The sequence below is a fragment of the Bos taurus genome, chromosome 6 (genome assembly GCF_002263795.3).
Source record: "Bos taurus isolate L1 Dominette 01449 registration number 42190680 breed Hereford chromosome 6, ARS-UCD2.0, whole genome shotgun sequence".
Lineage (NCBI taxonomy): Eukaryota > Metazoa > Chordata > Mammalia > Artiodactyla > Bovidae > Bos > Bos taurus.
The window spans coordinates 83,305,024-83,324,594 of record NC_037333.1 but is presented as its reverse complement, the minus strand read 5'-3'; the positions used below and the strand labels follow the sequence as shown (position 1 = coordinate 83,324,594).

Genomic DNA, 19,571 nt, shown 5'->3' with positions numbered 1-19,571 from the left:
CATGGCAACCCACTCCATTATTCTTGCCTGAAGAATCCCATGGACAGAGGAGCCTGATGGGCTAAGTCCATAGGATTGCGCAGAGTCGGACACAAGTGAAGCAACTTAGCATGCAGACTGCAGCATACCAGGCTTCCCTTTCCTTCATTGTCTCCCGGAGTTTGCTCAAACTTGGATCCATTGAGTCAGTGATGCCATCCAGCCAACTCATCCTCTGTTGCCCCATCTCCGCCTGCCCTCAGTCTTTCCCAGCATCAGTCTTTTTTTTTTTTTCCAGCATCAGTCTTTTCCAGTGAGTCGGCTCTTCACATCAGGTGGCCAAAGTGTTGAAGCTTCAGCATCAGTCCTTCCAGTGAATATTCATGGTTGATTTCCTTTAGGATTGACTGGTTTGATTTCCTTGCTGCCCAAGGGACTGTCAAGATCTCCAGCACCACAATTCGAAAGCATCAATTCTTCAGCACTTAGCCTTCTTTATGGTCCAACTCTCATATCCATACATGACAACTGGAAAAGCCATAGCTTTAACTATACAGATCTTTTTGGCAAGGTGATATCTCTGCCTTTTAATACACTGTCTAGATTTTTAATAGCTTTTCTTCCAAGGAGCAAACATCTTTTAATTTCATGGCTGCAGTCACTGTCCACAGTGATTTTGGTCCCAAGAAAATAAAATTTTTTCCCCATTTCCACTTCTTCCCCATCTATTTGCCATGAAGTGATAGAACTAGGACTATGATCGTAGTTTTTTGAATGTTGACTTTTAAGCCAGCTTTTTCACTCTCCTCTTTCACTCTCATCAAGAGGCTCTTTAGTCCCTCCACAAAATACATACTACAATCTCTTATGATCCATGGAAATGGAACCTCAGTTATAGAGGACAGACTGTAAACTCATAGGCAGATTTTCAACTGTGCAGTGGGTTGGTGCCTAATTCCCATGTTGTTCAAAGATCAACTGCAGTTTGATTCCTAACATGATTGATATGTTCATCTTCCATAAGACTTTTCATATGCTCTGGTAAGCACTTAGCCACTAGTAATTCAGGATCTTTTTGACACAATTTCAGGAACTGGGATTTTTCTGAGTCATTCGTGTGACTCAGAGCTGAGCTGACTGTACTGATACCCTTACTTCCTGTTAATCCTTAGTTCAAAAATTCTTCAAACTTGGTATTGTGGACTGGGGTTACCAGAGCCAGAGCCCCCACCTCTTTGCTGGTACTACATTCTACCTTTGAAGCCTTTGAATGTTTTAGCTTTGCTCAGCTTCTCGGTGACCTTTAGAAAATCTATGAAAGCTCCCAGGGTACAAGTGCTCACAGATGAAGAATTCATTTCCTTTATGAATTTCTGTTTTCTCCCAGATACTAGCCTGATAATTATTCACTAACTTAGCTTTCTGATATCCAATACTTCTTCAAATACATTTTGTCCAACTTTCCTAAATATTTTCAAGTGAGAATGTTAATCCAAATTACTCAGCTCACTTTATTTCAAAATTTTCATTAGGGGTTGTTCCTCTTCAACTCTTAGGTTTTTTAGGAGAGTGTTTCTTTATTTCCAGCATAAAGTGTGGGTAATCCAACTTGATATTCTTTGTCTTTAAAGTGGAACACTATGGGCTACTTACATTTAATATAATGACTAATTTATTTCTGACATTTTATTTTGGGGGGATTTATTTTTTGTCTAGCTTGTTCTATGGTTTTTCTCTATTGCTTTTTAAAATTTGTTTGCTTTTTAAATTTCTGTGTATGCCAGGTATTATTAAACCATTGTCTGTCAAATCTAGATATCCTTCTGTATTCTAGAATTTTGTAAACCCTATTTGTCCTTCATCATCTTGCTTCCCCTAGGTTCCACAAATAGGGGACACTAGCAGGAGACTGGAAAGCTGGAGAAAGGGAGAAGAGACTTTGACTATTGGCATTTGGTTGCTGGTCCTCAGTTTATCACCTCAGTAATGGCTTTTCTTCCAGTGGTTGTGGTTGGTTCCCAGGCTCTACCTTTTTTCTGCCTCTCTTCAGGGTATCTCTTCTAGATTTCCAGGCTCTAATAATCCTGTCCTCTTCCCCGTAGTAGTTGTATCCATTGCTGACATTTTCAATTCTCACAAAACCTATTTAACCAATTCCTTCCCTTAAATTCTTTCTTAAATAATATGGTTTTTCTTTTTGTGAATTATACATTTTTTTTTCTTTACTAATTTAGTAAATTTTATCTTTTAATGATTAACTCTGTATTGCAACATGCATATTCAGATTAAGTCAGACTAGAGTTAATCATCATATTTACATTTTGGAAGATGATAATTTCCAAAGATGGCCACAGTGATATTTGCATGCTCATGTGCTTTTCTCTTAGAACCTTGCAACCAACCATCAAGAGACAGAATATTTTCCGTTACTTTGAAACAAGAATTTATGACTGGCTCAAGTAGTGCAGTAGAAGGCAGCATATGTAACTGTACAACTTCCAAGGTTAGTTGGAAGGAAAACGGTCTGTAATTTTAAGCTAGGCAAAAATGTGTCAGATATAACACAAAAAAGTACAATCCACAGAAGCAAAAGTTGATGGGCTTCTGCTCTGCAAAAGATGGTTTTAAAGGAATGAAAAACAAAATGAAATATTTGCATATCATTTATCTGACAAAGGGCTTGTATTTAGAATATGAACAGAGCTGTCAAAACAAATAACCCAATAAAAATATGGTCAAAATAATTAAGTGTATATTTTGCCAAATTAGATTACATGAATGGCAAATAGCACATGAAAAAATACTCAACATCATTAATCATTAGGGAAATGCATATTATAACCACAGAGTTACCACTACAAACTTAAAGATAAGATGAAGTGCTGGCAAGGATGCAGCCAGAGCTCTCAGACATTCATAGTAGAGGTGTAAAAAGGTAGGACCACCTGTGAAAAGAGTTTTACAGTTTCTTATAAAGTTAGACATACATGTATCATTTGACCCAGTAATTTCATTCCTAGATATTTTTCCAAAGTGAAATAAAGACATATTCACACAAAAATCTGTGTACAAATATTTATGTAGCTTAATACTTGCCCAGAACTGGAAATGATCCTAATATATTTAAGCTGGTTAATGGATGAACAAACTGGTACCTCCCTACATAGTGACATTTCCCCCATATTTATATACTATTCTATATAAATAAGATAGTATATAAATAAAGCAGAGTGAACTATAATACACAACACTTGCGTGAATCTAGACATTATAATGAGTGAAAGAAATAAGTCCTAGAAGATTCTGGACTGTGGTACCATTTGTATGACATTCTGCAAAAATGCTGAACTATAGGAATGGAAAACAGATCGGTAGTTGCCAGGGACTGTGTCTGAGAAGAATTGACTAAAAAGAAAGGAGGTGATGGAACTTTCTATATCTTGATTGTGGTGATGATAGAATTCACAGAACTATACAACAAAAATTTAATTTTATTGCATGCAAATTAAATTTTTTAAAGGAAGAAAAATAATCCCTGTATATAAGATATATCACACTTGGGATTATTTATTCAATTCACAGTTTTTCCTATAATGAAAGCTCCAAGAGAGCCATACTTAATTCTTATCACTAAGAATTCCTAGCCCAAGGACATGCAGCTATCCTTCTCTCTTTAAATGCTCTGAGTTCTCACATAAGAGAATGTGGGCTAACCCTTCAGGATTAGAGACCACATGAAGAGAATGGTTCAGCCAGGCCCAGGTGACCACCAGCACCAGATGTGTGAATGAAGCCAACTTAGACCATCCAGCTCCAGTCAAGCCACCAGCTGGTTATAGTCCTACAAATGACATCAAGATGCTAGCAGAAGAACTGCCCAATGGAATTGAATCCAAGTTGCTGATGTGCAGAATTGTGAGTAAATAAAGTGGTCATTGATATAATCATGTTTTAGGGGTGGTTTGTTACATAGCATTAGATAACTGACACAATATCATCCATAGAGAAAAAAAAGTTTGGATTCCCCAGCCTCCCCCCTACTTTTAAAAAATTATTTTAAAGATGTCACAGGAAATCCTTTCGTCTCTGGAGGAAAAAAAGGAAAGAAAAACACATTAATACATTCCCAGAGATTTCTGCTAGGTGGTATTTTCTTATATAGAGTCCAGGTAATGTATTATGCCATCATATCTATAATAACATGTTCATCATTTGTGGTTATATTGCAAGATAGAGAAAGTCAAAGATGAGGGGAGAGAGCTAACGGGACCAATAATTTATAGAGGACAGAGGGATACTGGGACATGGTGATAGTCTTTAAATATTTGATGGGCTTTTTAAAACCATGTGTCGTTTTAAAGTCAAAAGTCGGATTGAAGTGAAGTCGCTCAGTCGTGTCCGACTCTTTGCGACCCCATGGACTGTAGCCTACCAGGCTCCTCTGTCCATGGGAATTTCCAGGCAATAGTCTTGGAGTGGATATGTATAAGTCAAAGGGAGAATGTTTCAGACTTAATAGTCAGAAAAAATGCTTTAAAATGAGAGCTAACCAAAAGTGAACTATGCTGCCTCAAAAATCAGTGAGGCAGCTATCATTAGGAATTTGCAAACAAGTTGAATGGTCACATCTTAGAAATGTTTTTTGTATTGATTCCTATATAGAATGAGACACTACTAGATAATTTTCTAAAGTTCCTTAAGACTGAGTTTGTTAAAACTATTTGTCATCACAAGAGTCATACCCATGTTTTAAAACTTGGACTTTTAAACTTGGCTGTCTTTTTAATTAGTAGACTTTCCAGATATGCCCTGATGCAAATAACCAAACCAAGTTGTTTTGCCTCATAATCTGTAGGAACAGGAGTTTGTTTTGATAACTGAATCCAAACGAGCTGATGTTTTTCTCTGCTGCTTACAGCTTGTCAAGTGATCATGTGTACCAGGAATTGTTTAAAAGGATGGAAAGAAACTGTCATATCCAGTCTGCCCTGCGTTGCCAAAAACTGGACTACAAACAGGGCCAGCCTTGTGGTCACGTGAACTGTGCACTGGCACTGGGTCCCATGCTTGGTTTAACAGTCCGCTGCCACTGCTTTGAAATTCTTAATACCTTATGAACAAGTGGCCCCACAAATTCTGTAGCCAATCCTAACTACAATCTTTATCTGTAGTTCCTCGCCACCCACTCAATCCTTGTTATCTTGCACTCAGCCTTCTGCCTTTACAGTGGAATAAGACTTCTCTCTCAAGTCATCTATGTCTAATGACCAATCCCAAGTTTCGTCTTAATCATCATTCATTTTCATCTGTCTCAAGCATCTGACACTGTTGACAGACCATACCTTTAAATTCCATTCGGTTTCCATGACTGTATGGTTTTCTTCTTATCAAACTTACTTGATAAAGCTGAGTAGAACAATGGAGTGAAGCTAGTAGTTACAATACATGCCTCAGGGTTTTTTCCTCCAGAGTGGGCCTATACTGTATCTACCAGGATATAATAGACCATAGACTATAATCCTATAGTGTTATAGGATTGATACTGTATTATTAATACTATACTATAGTACATTATAATCCTACCTGGTGGCTCTTATAAATCATATTGGTTTTTTATTATTTTGTTTTCCTTTTTTTAATACAACAGTGAAGTGAAGAACATACCAAGGGTTTCATCAGTTGAATATATAAATGGTCGTAAATTTCCTCGCGTCTCCTTCACAAAATAATCAATGACACTGAAAAGATTTGGGAGTGTTACCTGTATAAAGAGAGGAAGAGAAGTCTCAATGTTGCCTGTGTTAATGATAGAGTAAAAGAAAGCTCAAATGAAATTTAGTGGAGATTACTATGTATTTCCTGTCCTCCAGGAAATCATGTCAGTTCCTCACTTCAGTGGCTTACTGAATGTTCAAGATTTTACCTATTCATGAATTTTATTTCTCCTATGCAACCATATCTTCTTCCCTATTAAGTTACCTCTTTCCTGTTATATACAATTTGGTGGCCAATAATTGGATACTCTGATCCTTCCCAGTTGTTGCATGAGAGTGTGACTCAAGTTACGCCCAAAAAGCTCCTCTCCTGAAATTTGAACTTGAGTAGAAGAACAAGAAAGCAGATTCCTAATCAGATGATGCTTAATACAAGTAACTGCTTCCTAGTCCCTAAAGGTTTCCTAGCCTTCTGGTCATGCTATGAGTTTTCTATATTCTTTTTTTTTTTTTTTTTTGCTTAAGTTAGTCTTAAGAAAATTGGTTTCTTCTCCTTGAAACTAAAGACCCCTTTGAAGCCAGAAAACTTAGTATTTTAATATCTCATTGTAACAGCGTAATTCCCACCACTGCAGCCTAACATCAGAGATACTCTGTTTCCCTAGCATCCTAGACTGCAGGCCACATTACTTCATTCTCATTGGCTGAAACCAGTGTAGATATCAGTTTTTCCACCTGTATAATAGGTGCTGACTCTGGGTAGTGGTCAAACTTAAATTAGGTAATGTGTGTAGAGTATTTGGTTCTGTGCCTAACATAGTACTGAATGGTGATAATACTATATATGTCAGTTGGGGTAGAAGGGGGGTTGAAGACAAGGAACACTACTTGTTCACTACTTCTTCACTACTTGTTACTTTTAAAAGGGGAATTTTTGAACTTCTGCATGGTAGGTATTAAAGGACCAGACACTGAAAGATTTTTTTCCCATTAGAAATAAGCATATTGGAATACTATATACTTCTAATTGGAGAATGTAAAATAGATGGTAAAAAATGTTTTTCTCTCCTTGAGACAACTGTATTGAAAAAGATTTTTAGAGAAAGAAGGAAGTGGCAAGAATTGATAGAAGATGGTCTTCTACACTGCCTCTTCCACCTCCTCTTGCATCTCGCGTCTCTCCCTGGATGTGTGCCACCTTTAGGGCCTCTTACCATGGCTGTTTTTTGCAGCACTATGCTCCTAGGCAGAGAGTCTGCTTTTCCACCTTACTTTGAATTCTATAAGGTAGGTGTTTGGGAGGGAGCAGAAGAAAATCAACAACAAGGAAATAGCTACTTACAGGCTTTTCCAAATCAATAGTGTAGTTTTTCCCTGCACTCATCACTTTGTAGTGCTTGATTCTTGGCAGGCTGAAAAACCAAAAGAAGTTCATCTCCATTTGAGTACACAACAGAGTCAAATCAAACTAAAGTGAGTATAAAATATCACCTGTATAGTAAAAAGCTATGTTCCCATGATTCTAGTTTGGCCAAAAGGGTGGGGGGTTTTATTCACCATTTCCTGTGTCTCTTTTTTAGGGGGTTATACACTAGTGTTCTGTGTGCTAAGCCGATTCAATTGTGTCTGACTTTTTGCAACCCTATGGACTGTAGCCCACCAAGCTCCTCTATCCATGGGATTCTCCAGGCAAGAATACTGGAGTGGGTTGCCATGCCCTCTTCCAGGAGATCTTCTCAACCTAGGGGTTGAACCCACATCTTTTATGTCTCCTACATTGGCAGCTGAGTTCTTACCACTAGCACCACCTGGGAAGCCCATTTATACACTTGGGATAAAGGAAACTTGGGTCATTGAGTGGATGAATGAGAAAGAATAACTGAGATGAAAAAAGGAATCAAGAGCTGAAAATCTTTCAGGCTGAAACTATTTTTTTTAATGCTAGTAATTTACAAAGTAGAAAACAGGATAAAATCCTATGTAGGCATACACGTATCAAATATATATTCTCTATATTAAAAGGGATATTCAATTCATTTCTGTACTCTAGCATTAGGCACACAATAAATATTTATAAAACTGAATTTTAAAGTATTAGTAACACATATAATAGTGCTGTTTGCTAGAACTAATTTCCAGTGAAAGCAGAAGTCAGTATGTTTCCCTTGATTCATATGGCAGTAGTGTCAGAACCAAGACTTCTCTAATGTTAAAAAGTTAATAACATTTATTATACCTCCATTTGTTTGAAAGACAAACTAATTCAACATCTGTCCAGTTTACAGAAGCTGCACAAGCAAAATTATCCCTCAGATTTTTTTTCTACAGAGCCTCCCTTGTTCTTTTACATCACTCCTCTCTCCATTTCCAGATCACATTCCTCTAGAACTAATCTATAATTCTATTTAAGGAACTATCCCCTCATCTACTATAATATCCAGATCTTCTCTTAATTGAGTATCATGTTGGAAAACAGCTAACAGTTGTTTCCAATGGCTTATTCTAAAGCTTTATTCTAAAAACATATGATAAAACCTAACCCTTTTCCCTCCTAAGGGGGGAAAAAGTGTATTCCCTAGTGCTGAACCTTCAGGAGGAATCAGTCACAGGCTGGTGAAGGAAGCTTCTCGACAGAGGAGATCCTACAAATACCATCTTTTGGGGTGTCTAACTCTGGCTTTATCTTTATCCCTACATGAAAGATCTTTTTAATAATACTTCTGAAAACCCTCACCAATTCCAGCTGGAATTCCTTTATTCCTATGAAATAAGTGATTATTATTTCTTGGAAGACTGATAGAAAGCTTGAAGGGCATGGCCTTTATAAACTGAAAGATCTAGATTCATATTCTGGTCTAGTTGTGTGAACTCTGAGCCTCGTTTCTTTGTCTATATAATGGAAATGGTAATGCCTTTCTTCACAGTGCTGTTATGAATTAATGTTTGAAAAATCCTTAGTACGGTGTCTGTCACATGTAAACACTCAGTAAATTATAGCTGTTTTTTTTTTAACTACTTTTTAAAATGCATTGTTTTAACTTAGTTTCTGTCAGTCTCAGCTTCTTCGCTTATAAAACGTGGAAAATACTGTCTCAGTTTTTATTGTGCTTGAAGGAAGTTTTTGTCAAACACTCAACACCCACAAATGTACCCCATTAAGTTGGGATAGCAATTGTTGCTGCTAATAATAACCATCATAGCATCATCACCATCATCATTTTCATCCCTGGTAAAGTTGTGGGAGGAAAAGCAGCAAAAGTTAAGAGCCTCTTGGCACTTTTAACTAGTAAGACCAAGTTCTAAGGCCAAAAATAAGATAGGAAAAAAATTCCACTGAAGTCACTTGAGGTTTTACTCATTTCAGACCTGTGCTTTGCTTGCATATTTTGTTTTTCCAAAGGAATAAAGGGATAGGAAGAAAAAAAAAATAGATTGTTAAATTTGCTCAACTGAGGTGTCTTGATTTTAACATCATAAAAGAAGTAACTGTCTTTTAAAAAAGAATGTGTGGCCTTAAGTGTGGCTATAAAATCTTAGCTTCTGACCCCAAATTTTGCAGAGGAATGAATTTGGGGTGAATATTTTCTATTGCTTTCTTGCTAATGGCTTCCAAAAGAGTTTATACTTCTAACTTGCCATGTACTCATAACAATTCTAAGAAAACAAAACCAAATTGTGACACTTGTAAGAATAACTTTATGTCTTGTGAATTCACACATCACTGGGCTGAATGAAGGTGGATGATATGTCAAAGAGAAGTCACCTCATAAGTTGCCATTGAATGACTTTTGTTCCTGAGAACTATATCTTTCCCCCCACAGTTGATTTATTAACAGATGGAGATAATTTTACTTTCAAGTATGGCTTTGTAAACCAACTTGTCCTTTTCAGCTAGCATTTTATCAGACACAGGGGTCTAAACTTGCATGGCTGAAGAAACATTTCTCCTACAACCTGCAAGAGAGTGAATTGGTTTTGTGGGTAACACAGGTGCTTCCTAATAGTCTAGATTTCTGCCAAAGTCTTTACATTAAGCGCTACGATCTAACAGGCTTAACTTCTGCTCTGTAATTGCTATCCTTTAAAATTAGATGACCTGTTAAACAAGATATTAAATCCAGGCATCCTAAAAGACTTATTTTGAGACATTAGAGAACATATATAATAATCTTTACATCATGGATATATCTGGCTCTTAAGGAATACTTGTGCAAAAACAGTTAAAATTTTTCCTAGGCACTTTCATCAAGTATAAACTATTCCCAAAGCCTAAATAACCACTTACTGACTCTTATGTTAAAATACTGTGCTTTGGCCATTCTACCTTACTCCTTGCTTTCTAGATAGCAACTTTTCTTTAGAGTGGAGAGAAAATCAGTTTTATGAAATGTTATAAGTTCTTATGTCCATCAGCTATACAAGCATGAATTTCTGTATGAATTTAAACTAGAAGTATGTTTACTAAAATTAAACTTAGGTAATTTTGATATGAACTCCTTTGCCAGACTTTTTCTAATAAGGTTAAATGTAACTTAAATATAATATGAATGAAAACTGTGACATTAAATCCATATCCTAAGAATACAAACTCATTGCATTTGGTCACAACCCATATTTACAACAGAAAACTCTGTTCTTTCTCATAGCTCACTCATATGGAAAATGCAAATTGAAAGTTGGACTAATTTAGACCACACTAAAAGAGAGCTTGCTACTATTGTAAAGGAAATATACTGTCTTTGAAGAGCTATTAGATCTCAGGATTTTGTTCCTTTCATGCAGAATGGCAGCACAGGGTTCATATGTAAATGATTCAAACACTCAATCTAACCAAGAGTATGAAAGAAAAAATCACTTATGTGATCTAATTTAACTTTCAAATAATTAGATTATATTTCTCTTTTAAAAAATCTGTGAGATAAAGTTTTTTGCTAAATAAGAATTATTTTATTCAAATTTTTAATATTTTATTTAGAAAACCTTAAGATGACTTAGAATAAAATCCAACAATAAATATGCAATACTGTATTAAAAATTTATAAAATATTATTGAAGAGCATTAAAGACGAGTTAAATATTGACCTACAAGAGGACAAGATCTCCAAGTAACAATATGGACTAATCCAAAAGCATGTCCTCAGGGTAAACATGAAGCTGTAGGTTGGTGAGTATATATACATCATTTCCATAAAACTTAAAAACATAAAACAATGCTGTGTAATAATTGAGGGACAAACACATGGAGAAGGAGAGAGTAACTCAGAGTGTGCACCTTCCAAGGACTGGTTGGGTGGGGGGAGTGCATTTGGAGAGAGGTGGACTGATATGGAGTGTTTGGCTTGTCACAGCTAGGATTTGAAATGTTTCAGTCTCAGCTTCAGATTTGATGCTAACAATTCTAAGCTCTATGCCAAGTTCATGAACTGCTGGAGAAGGGCCAGGACCTGCCTCTACTTTCTCCCACACCCCCAACCTGAGAGTTGGCTCCTAGCTAAGAGTGGCTCCATCCAGTCACTGCCTTGATCAGATGCTACACAGGTAAGAGACAGTCTCAGGAGCCACCACGCCATGGACCCAGGTTCAGCTTTGTGACTTAGGGCATCCCTTAAACCAAGGATTTTGTTCACTGCTGTATCCTCAGTATCTAGAGTATCACTTGGCTTATAGTTGCTCAATATTTATTGAAATGAGTGAGCAAATGAATAATAGAACTATATCCAGGACCAAAGTAATTTGTTCACTGTTCTTCCCTACTACAAATACTAGTTTTGACTAGCATTGTTTATATAACATTCCCTCCCTATTATTGTGTTCACATGTTTATCCCCAATGAAGCACACAGCAGATGCAGATCTGAACTTGTATGACTACTTTCTAAAGTGATAATCATGTTTTTAACAATTCCATACATTTTAAAATTAAACATACTCTATCTCCTGCCGGATGGTGATGGAGTAATTTCTGCTGTCACTGCCAGGCCTCAGGATCATATTTCCCATGGAAGGGTTCTTCTCGAGCATTTCAGTTGCTTCTTTCCGGGACACTGAGTAAAAACATCTACAGAGGTGAGATTAAAAAGAAATTTTGAACTGATGAAGCTCATTACTTGAAAAGATGCTACTAAAATAACTCTTAAGAACTACAGTTATTAACTTTTATTACCATTTCCAGTTTTATTATTAGTTAATGTGATATAATTACTATTATTACAAGCATGTGCCACTGGGAGTATACAGATACAATACTTAAGGCCCTGCTTCCTTCATTCCTCCAAAGGCTTTATTTTTAAACAATGAAGACCTGAAGAGTTATCTACTGATCAGTATATATTTACCATTACCACTTGAAGGTCTAAGATAACAATATATTTCCAGTTTCAGTTTATAATAAGCTCTTAGATAAATAATAATTGTTCGTGGTTTCTTTACAGGGATACAAAACATATATATAGTATAGTATAGGAAGTCTGCTATACTGCTATGTCTGCTGAGGACAGCCTGGATGGGAGGGGAGTCTGAGGGAGAATGAATACATGTATATGTATGCCTGAGTCCCTTTGCTGTCGACCTGAAACTATCACAACATTGTTAATAAGCTGTACGCCAATACAAAATTCAAAGTTATAAAAATATATATATATATACACATATAGTTTGTTTTGTTGTATGATCTCTTTTAAGTAACATACTTAAGGGTTTGTCTGAATCCACTCCTTTGGTATAATATGGGTTTTTAACAGCATTGGTAGCATTTTTATGTGTAAAATTTTGTAGAAAGCACTTCAATTCTTTTGCACTTATAGTAAATATTGTAGTCACTGAAAAGTCTGGTTTTTCAACAGAAAAAAATTTAACTCATAGCAATACACCGAGATATTGAAAAAGTGTTTCTGAGAGGCGGGACAAGGAGTGAGTTTAATCTTCTTTTTATTTATCTGTAATAAACATGTATTATTTGTTTCATTGAGCAAAAAAAAAAAAAAAAGAAAGCAGTCTATGTGACTTTTAACCTATTAATCCTGGTTTCAGCTAAGAGAGTGGCTAGCAGTTTTCAGTGGTTGTAGTACAGATGGAGTACATGTCAGAACCTGATGTCAAAGATGGTACCAGGACAAGTTTCATTGACAAGAAAACCTAGACTCCAGAGTTCACAGTCTTAGTCACACTTTCAACAATATAAGAAGTTAAAAAACTAATGTAGACTGTTGCTGATTTTAGGATGTTCCGTGCCTTTTCATCTCCAATAACACTTTGCCCATTTCACATGGTGTCTTCCTCAAAGTACAGGCTCAAGACGAGTCACTGATTGACCCACTGAGGATAACGTTCAGGTAACTTGGTCCAATTTCCTGATAGAAACTCAGTCAATCATAGAGTTTCATGGTGAAAAAACATCTTTTCCTTCCTTCTACATAGAACTTTTATTTAGATTTGTTCTTTGGGAAAAAAATAACTATTTAGTCTAAAGGTGTGGGTGGAAGGGGATTTCCTTTGTGGTAAGAAACTTAGTTCAAGTCTGCATTTTGTTGATATAACATAGAAGAGGAAATGTGGCTTGAACTCAAGAGCTCAGAGATATACTGTGTATCCACAAGACAGTTATTGTTCCTGGTTTAATGAGTCCAGTGACTATCTCTCCTTGATAACTAGAAACTTTTAACAACCTAATAAGTAAACTGGAGTTCATGGTGCACTTACGCTGGCATAGGGTTCAGTACATCCTCATAATCTTCAACTGGTTGCTTCCCTTTTTCTGGAGATGAGCTTGGTGTCCGCTCTGTCTCAATCCTCCTTTTCTTTTCTTTCTCTAGAACTTCATGCAGTCTAATTACTTGCCCAGGAAGGAGTGACACATGTAGGGGAACTGACAGCTGAAACCAATTAAAGCAGTAGGCAAACAAGAAAGGGAGCCAAGTAACTAACTGGTTTTAGCAAAGATGAGCCTGTTCTGGTCCTAAGAAGCTTCAGTTACCTAACAGAGGTGGAAGGAGAGGATCATGAATAAAGGATCATAGTGTCTTAGATCTGCCTCTAAACCAACTAGTTTCTTCCTCCAAGAAACACTCCTTTTGGTTTGGTCCAAAACAAAGTGTACCTGGCCTTACAAGCTGTTTCAAGTAACAACAAACCTCTCATTTTTTTATTCTGAGCTCACTGGATCTCACTGCCAGGGAAGTCCCAGAGCACCTGCAAGTTGCCCAGCTGTCCCAAAGGTAACCTGGAATAAGTTCCCCCAGCCATATGGCAAATAGGGTTGAGAGAAATATTTGTTAAATGACAGTCGGCAATCAGAGATCCATACTTTTGATGTATTTGTGTTTATATTTTGAATTTTCACTCACACATTAGAATTATGATACTGCTCTACCTACTAAGGTTTTTTAATAACTTGTTTTTAATAGCTTTTCTAGAAATGTGTTTGGATTGAGTCATCTATATTCACCTTAGCTATATTCATACCCCTGATTTAGACTTCGTTATGACCAGCTATGTACTCTTGGAAGTTATCATTTAAATGGTAGAATATTTTTCTTTATGTGAAACTACCTAGCTTAAATAATCAGCTGTGTCTGATTATCATTTTGAGCTCCAGAGTAGGGTATACATTTTCCAGGGGGTGTATAAGAAAGTTCTTTGGAATGTGGGAAGAAAACACTAGAACTTCATTTTCTGTTTACACATTATCTAATGAATCTTAAAGAGTATTCTTCTGAATAACTAACTAATAATCAGTAAGGCATTCCCTTATATATCATTCAGAAAAAAAAAATGAGGAAAAACTGATGAAATGGCTGTCCCTTATTAACTGCCTGTTATGTCCCGAACATCATGCTATTGTAAATCCTCACAGCAATGCTACAAGATAGACATTGCTATTCCTACTTTACAAATTAAAGAGGGAAAAAAAAAAAAAAAAGGCTCAGAAGATTAAATAACTAGTCCAGGATCACATAGCTAGAAAGTTGAGGAGCCAGGATTCAAACTCCAGTTTAATTAATTCAAAAGCAATGTCTCTGCACTTTCAACTATAGACTATGTTCCTGAAACTTTTACTAAAGTTGCCCTAACGACAGTATGGTATGAATGTATACACAGAGTGACCTGGGAACATTGTGCACAACTGGTGGCTCAGTGGTAAAGAATCCACTTGCAATATAGGAGGAGACATAGGTTTGATCCCTGGGTTGGGAAGATCTGGAGGAGGAAATGGCAACCCACTCCAGTATTCTTGCTTGGAAAATCCCATGGACAGAAGAGCCTGGCGGGCTACAGTCCATGGGGTCACAAGAGTCAGACATGACTTAGCAACTAAACCACTACTAGCACAGCATTTGAGGCAAATTGTCACCTTTTGAAAGTGCACATGAATTTTATTTTAATTCTGCACATTTTAATTAAAAAACAATGCTTTTTATCCTTACCCCAGGGGAGAAACTAAAAACAAACATTTTGTGCCAAAACGTCAAATATAGTGTTCTAGGAAAAATGTAACCCAAGTTTTTTCCCAGTAGTTTTAGTATATTCCTTGATGCCTAACCACACACCTTTGGGATATTGTACTCCAATATAAGAAGTGCCAGACCACACACAACAGTGACTTTCCATAACAGAGGAAAGGAATGCATGTCCCCAAAGAGCTTCTCCCTCCCCTCAAGTCAATACTCCTTTTACATCTCTAACAATCCTGCTCTTCTAGCTTCCTGTGACTTTCCTATGTGGTAGTTGAACCTCCAACTTGTATTTGTTTTTGCCTGAAAGTGCAGTACTTATTTCATGTGAATGTAAAGCCTTTACTTAGAAACTAACTTTGGATAAAGTCTGTCTTTATCTGACCCTAACAAACATGGGGAGTTTTCACATCCTCTAAGAGTATTAGAAAACATGGTGCCCTTTAGGGAGTTGGTTTTCAAAGTACCTCATGTTTCTTAGTGGATTTATTTAAAATAATGGTATTTATCTTGCTGCAACAGTTGACTCTAACTGTTCATAGGTAGATCTTACTGTTTGTCTCAGATAAGATACCACAGAGTTGAACAGATAAGCTTCCCTTTGTCTTAAGACTCACTAAAAAAATGTTGAAAGGTCACTTTTCATTTTGATAGTCTGTCCTTGTCATTTGCCTATGTTATTCATAAAATCTGGGGCTTCCCAGTGGTAAAGAGTCTGCCTGACAATGCAGGAGACAACAGAGACACGGGTTCCATCTCTAGATTGGGAAGATCCCCTGGAGTAGGAAATGGCACCCCACTCTAGTATTCTTGCCTGGAAAATTCCATGGACAAAGGAGCCTGGCAGGCTACAGTCCTCGGGGCTGCAAGTCAGATGTAGCTGAGCAACTAAGCACAGCACATTCATAAAATCCACCTCTGCATTTCATAAATATGTATTAAATGAATAAAAAGGAGATGGAAAATATTTTAGAAGATGCCATGTAGCTCTGAATATCAGAATACACAAAGGACCACTGTGTCCAAAGGATAAAACTGAAAAGTAGATCTCCCTGACCACCTGTTATTCACCAGCTAGAATCATTGCCCTGTTGATTTTCTTCATAATGGTTATCGCAATTTTAAATTTTCTTGTTTTGTTTTCTTGCTTATTTTCTCCTTTTCATTCACCCACTAAAAATAAAAATTTCATGAGTAAGTGTAAAGGTTTATATCTGTACTTTTCAATTACTATAACATCAATCCCTTCAGTCATCATGGCTCATAGTAAGTGTTCAGTCAGTAAATATTTGTCAAATGAGTGAGTCAATCAAAAATGTCCTTCTTACCTCTGTTACTGTAAGAATGAAGCCTTTCCATTCTTCCCCACTTTCTGTATTCTCTATCTAAAGATGAAGACAAAAACAGATAAGGACAAAGAGGGAAAGACATGAATAACTATGAACATTAATACTTTTATTAACTTAGAATAACTTTAGAATTTCACATGACTGTTTTATAAGACCCCAAATATGTAAGCCCTCAAAACCCAGCAAGACTGACAAAATGTATAGTCTTCTACTGAAGCACAAAGTTTTAAAAAGTCAAGTATTTTTTAAACCACTTAAAATCAGTTAAGCAATAATTCAATTTTCTTTCTGCTTAGAACTATTATTGTGTATTTGTTATGAAATATTTCCATACCATTTTCTTTTGTCAGAAGACAGAAGTACATAGCTTTAATCTGTTTGCTTATTAAACAAGTAAAATTGCACATATTTATTTAATTTGAAAAAATGTCAGTGTTAGCACACTTATTTCTGCAGTTGTCAGTTCACAGTTACTTCCCCTACTGATATTTAACACTGACTGGCTTTAAGTTTGAGGCAACCAAGTAGTAAGTTACCTTAAAAGTTTCCAATTTTTAGCTCTAAATATTACTGATACAGCCAACGTTATTAAGTGCTTATTATTAAGTGGCAGCTACTGTTCTAAGCATTTCAGCTATATTAACTGATTTAGTCATGGCAATTGTGCAAAAAAATGACTTTTAAAAAAAATTTCATTTCACAGATTCATTTAATAGATACTCACTGGGTGTCTTTAAGTGCTAGGCACTTTTATGTACTAGTTTACACCTAAGAATAAAACAAAACTCCTTATTCTCATAGAGTTTAGGATCTAGTAAGGAATAAATAATAAACATAATTGTGAGTAAATGTTTTAACTTCAAGTGGAAATAAATAAAATAAAAAGTAGAGTAAGATTAAGAGAGACTGGGAACTCCATTAGTGGTGAGGGGAGAGCGAAAACAGCAGCAATTTTAATAAAGTGGTCCAGCTAGGCCTCAGTAAGAGGGTTACATCTCAGTTAAGACTTCTGGATGAAGAAACCAAGGCAATAAAGAGGTTAAGTAAGTTGCCTATAATTACACACAAACAAATAAAACAACCAGAGTTCAAATCTGGGCATCTGACTCCAAGGTTATACGCTAAATGCCACATCAGAATTATCCAGGGAGCTTGCTTAAAATGCAGATTCAGAGGCCCAGGCTTGGGAATGGGACCTCACATTTCCTGAGTACAAGTGATTTCTGGTACATTGAAGCTAAAGGAGCAGTGCTTTCAAGATTAAATCCAACTACATCTTATTTAATTGCAAGTTAATTCTCTATGTTGCAGTTGTTGATTGACTTTCACTGGCTCACTTTCAATGTCAATTCAAGAATAAAACCTTTTTCTATATAGGTACTGGTATACAGTGGTAAGTTTAACAAACATATCTCTACCTGTGTAGAGTTTATACATGTCTCAGAATCATCTGGGAACTCCGTGAATGCTGAGTTCTTGGATGCCAATTCAAGAACAACTTTCTAAAAACACCAGGTGGGATGGATTTCTGACTTTGCCAGAGGACAGAAGTATATGGTTTCAGTGTGCTTGTATACTAAACAGGAAATGTGCCCTTTCAAATCCTTATTTAGAAAACTATGGTTCTTGGCAAAAGACAAGAAATGTTAACAAAATATAGGACTTGGTGCTCCTCACATAATTCGTTTAATTCCTTTTAAGATTTTGAAGAGGTGAATGCTGTTTATAACTATGACTTGTTTTAGACTAATTTCTTCTCACTCACCTTCAATTGTACGTCCTCTTTTGGCAAAACAAGGGTGAATTTTACACAGTTCTTTTCAGTTGAATTCTGATCAGTAAGGCATGTAAGGTCTATTATATCTAACTTGTCAACATACTGCAAAGATAAAGGGAAATCTCATTAAATTACTTCATGAGTTATATAGATATTAATTATAACAGGAAGGAAAATAAATAATATCTTCATTTCAACTTATTTGTACTTGCCATGGTATCCTGGCTTTCAGCTGTGCGTGGCACCCCTTCCCAACCCAGAAGGCACTGGAAAATGTATTATGTGGTGGTGGACTCAACTGGCTCATACTTGCAAAAGCCAGTTGAGAAGTTTTCAGGAATTTTGCAAGCCAATTGTTAAGCATAGCCATTATTAAAAATTAAATTATATAAATATAAAATTAAATAAATCATATTAGCAACAAAGGTAATTAAAATTCAAAACTCCTGTTTTCCTAGTTATATTACTATCCATTTGGCCAAAATGTTTGTTCAGGTTTTCCATGTTTATGGAAAAATGTGAGAGAACTTTTTTGGCCAACCCTAATATATAGCATTCTCTGTGCTCTTGCATTTATTTATATCTTCATTTCTATGTAGTGAAAATGCTATAAACGTACTGTGATGATGTGCTGCTGAACCTTTCTTTCCAACCCCATGTACAGTGAAATGACATCGATAGGGTGAAATTAGTCATGGTGGGAGTTTTTACACCATGAAAATTGGCAAACCTTACTGGTGGCTCAGCAGTAAAGAATCTGCCTGCAGTGCCGGAGACTCAGGTTCAATTCTGGGTTGGGAAGATCTCCTGGAGGAGGAAATGGCAACCCACTATAGTATTCTTGCCTGGAAAATCCCATGGACAGAGGAACTGGTAGGCTACAGTCCATGGTGTTTCAAAAGAGTCAGCCATAACTGAGCGACTAAACAACAACAACAAATTAAGGTTTGATTTAGGTTTTGTTTTGTTAATTGTCCAAGGGGCCCACAAACTTTTTCTACAAAGGCTAGATAGGATATGTTTTAGGCTTTGAGGTCCATATACAATTTTTGTCGCAAACGCTTGTTTTTTTAAACACTTTAAAAATGTAAAAAATATTCTTAGCTCATAGACTATACAAAAACAGGCCATAGGCTAAATTTAGCTCAAAGACCACAGTTTGCTGATCTAAACTTCAGAAAGTGAAGGGGAAAATGTCAGTACTGCAAATGAAATTTTAAAGTTTGCTGTCTCTCAAGCTTTTTCATTGTAAACAGAACAAAAAAATGACAAAATATTCTTCCATAATTCTAAAATCATTATCT

The 19,571-nt window shown here is 36.2% G+C and overlaps 1 protein-coding gene across 3 annotated transcripts in view; it reads right to left on the bottom strand.

Annotated features, from left to right (window-relative positions):
* Positions 1–2,711: 2,711 nt before the first annotated feature.
* STAP1 (signal transducing adaptor family member 1) overlaps positions 2,712–19,571 on the bottom strand; it is a 30,236-nt gene continuing 13,376 nt past the window's right edge. Inside the window, exons 3-9 of one of the 3 annotated variants that reach the window (XM_059887423.1) lie at positions 18,256–18,369; positions 16,470–16,526; positions 13,391–13,563; positions 11,622–11,750; positions 7,036–7,105; positions 5,644–5,740; positions 2,712–2,924 (exon numbers count right to left, since the gene is read on the bottom strand). In XM_059887423.1, coding sequence (XP_059743406.1) covers positions 2,815–2,924; positions 5,644–5,740; positions 7,036–7,105; positions 11,622–11,750; positions 13,391–13,563; positions 16,470–16,526; positions 18,256–18,369 — 750 coding nt within the window. In that variant the 3' untranslated portion in view covers positions 2,712–2,814. 3 annotated transcript variants of the gene reach the window in all.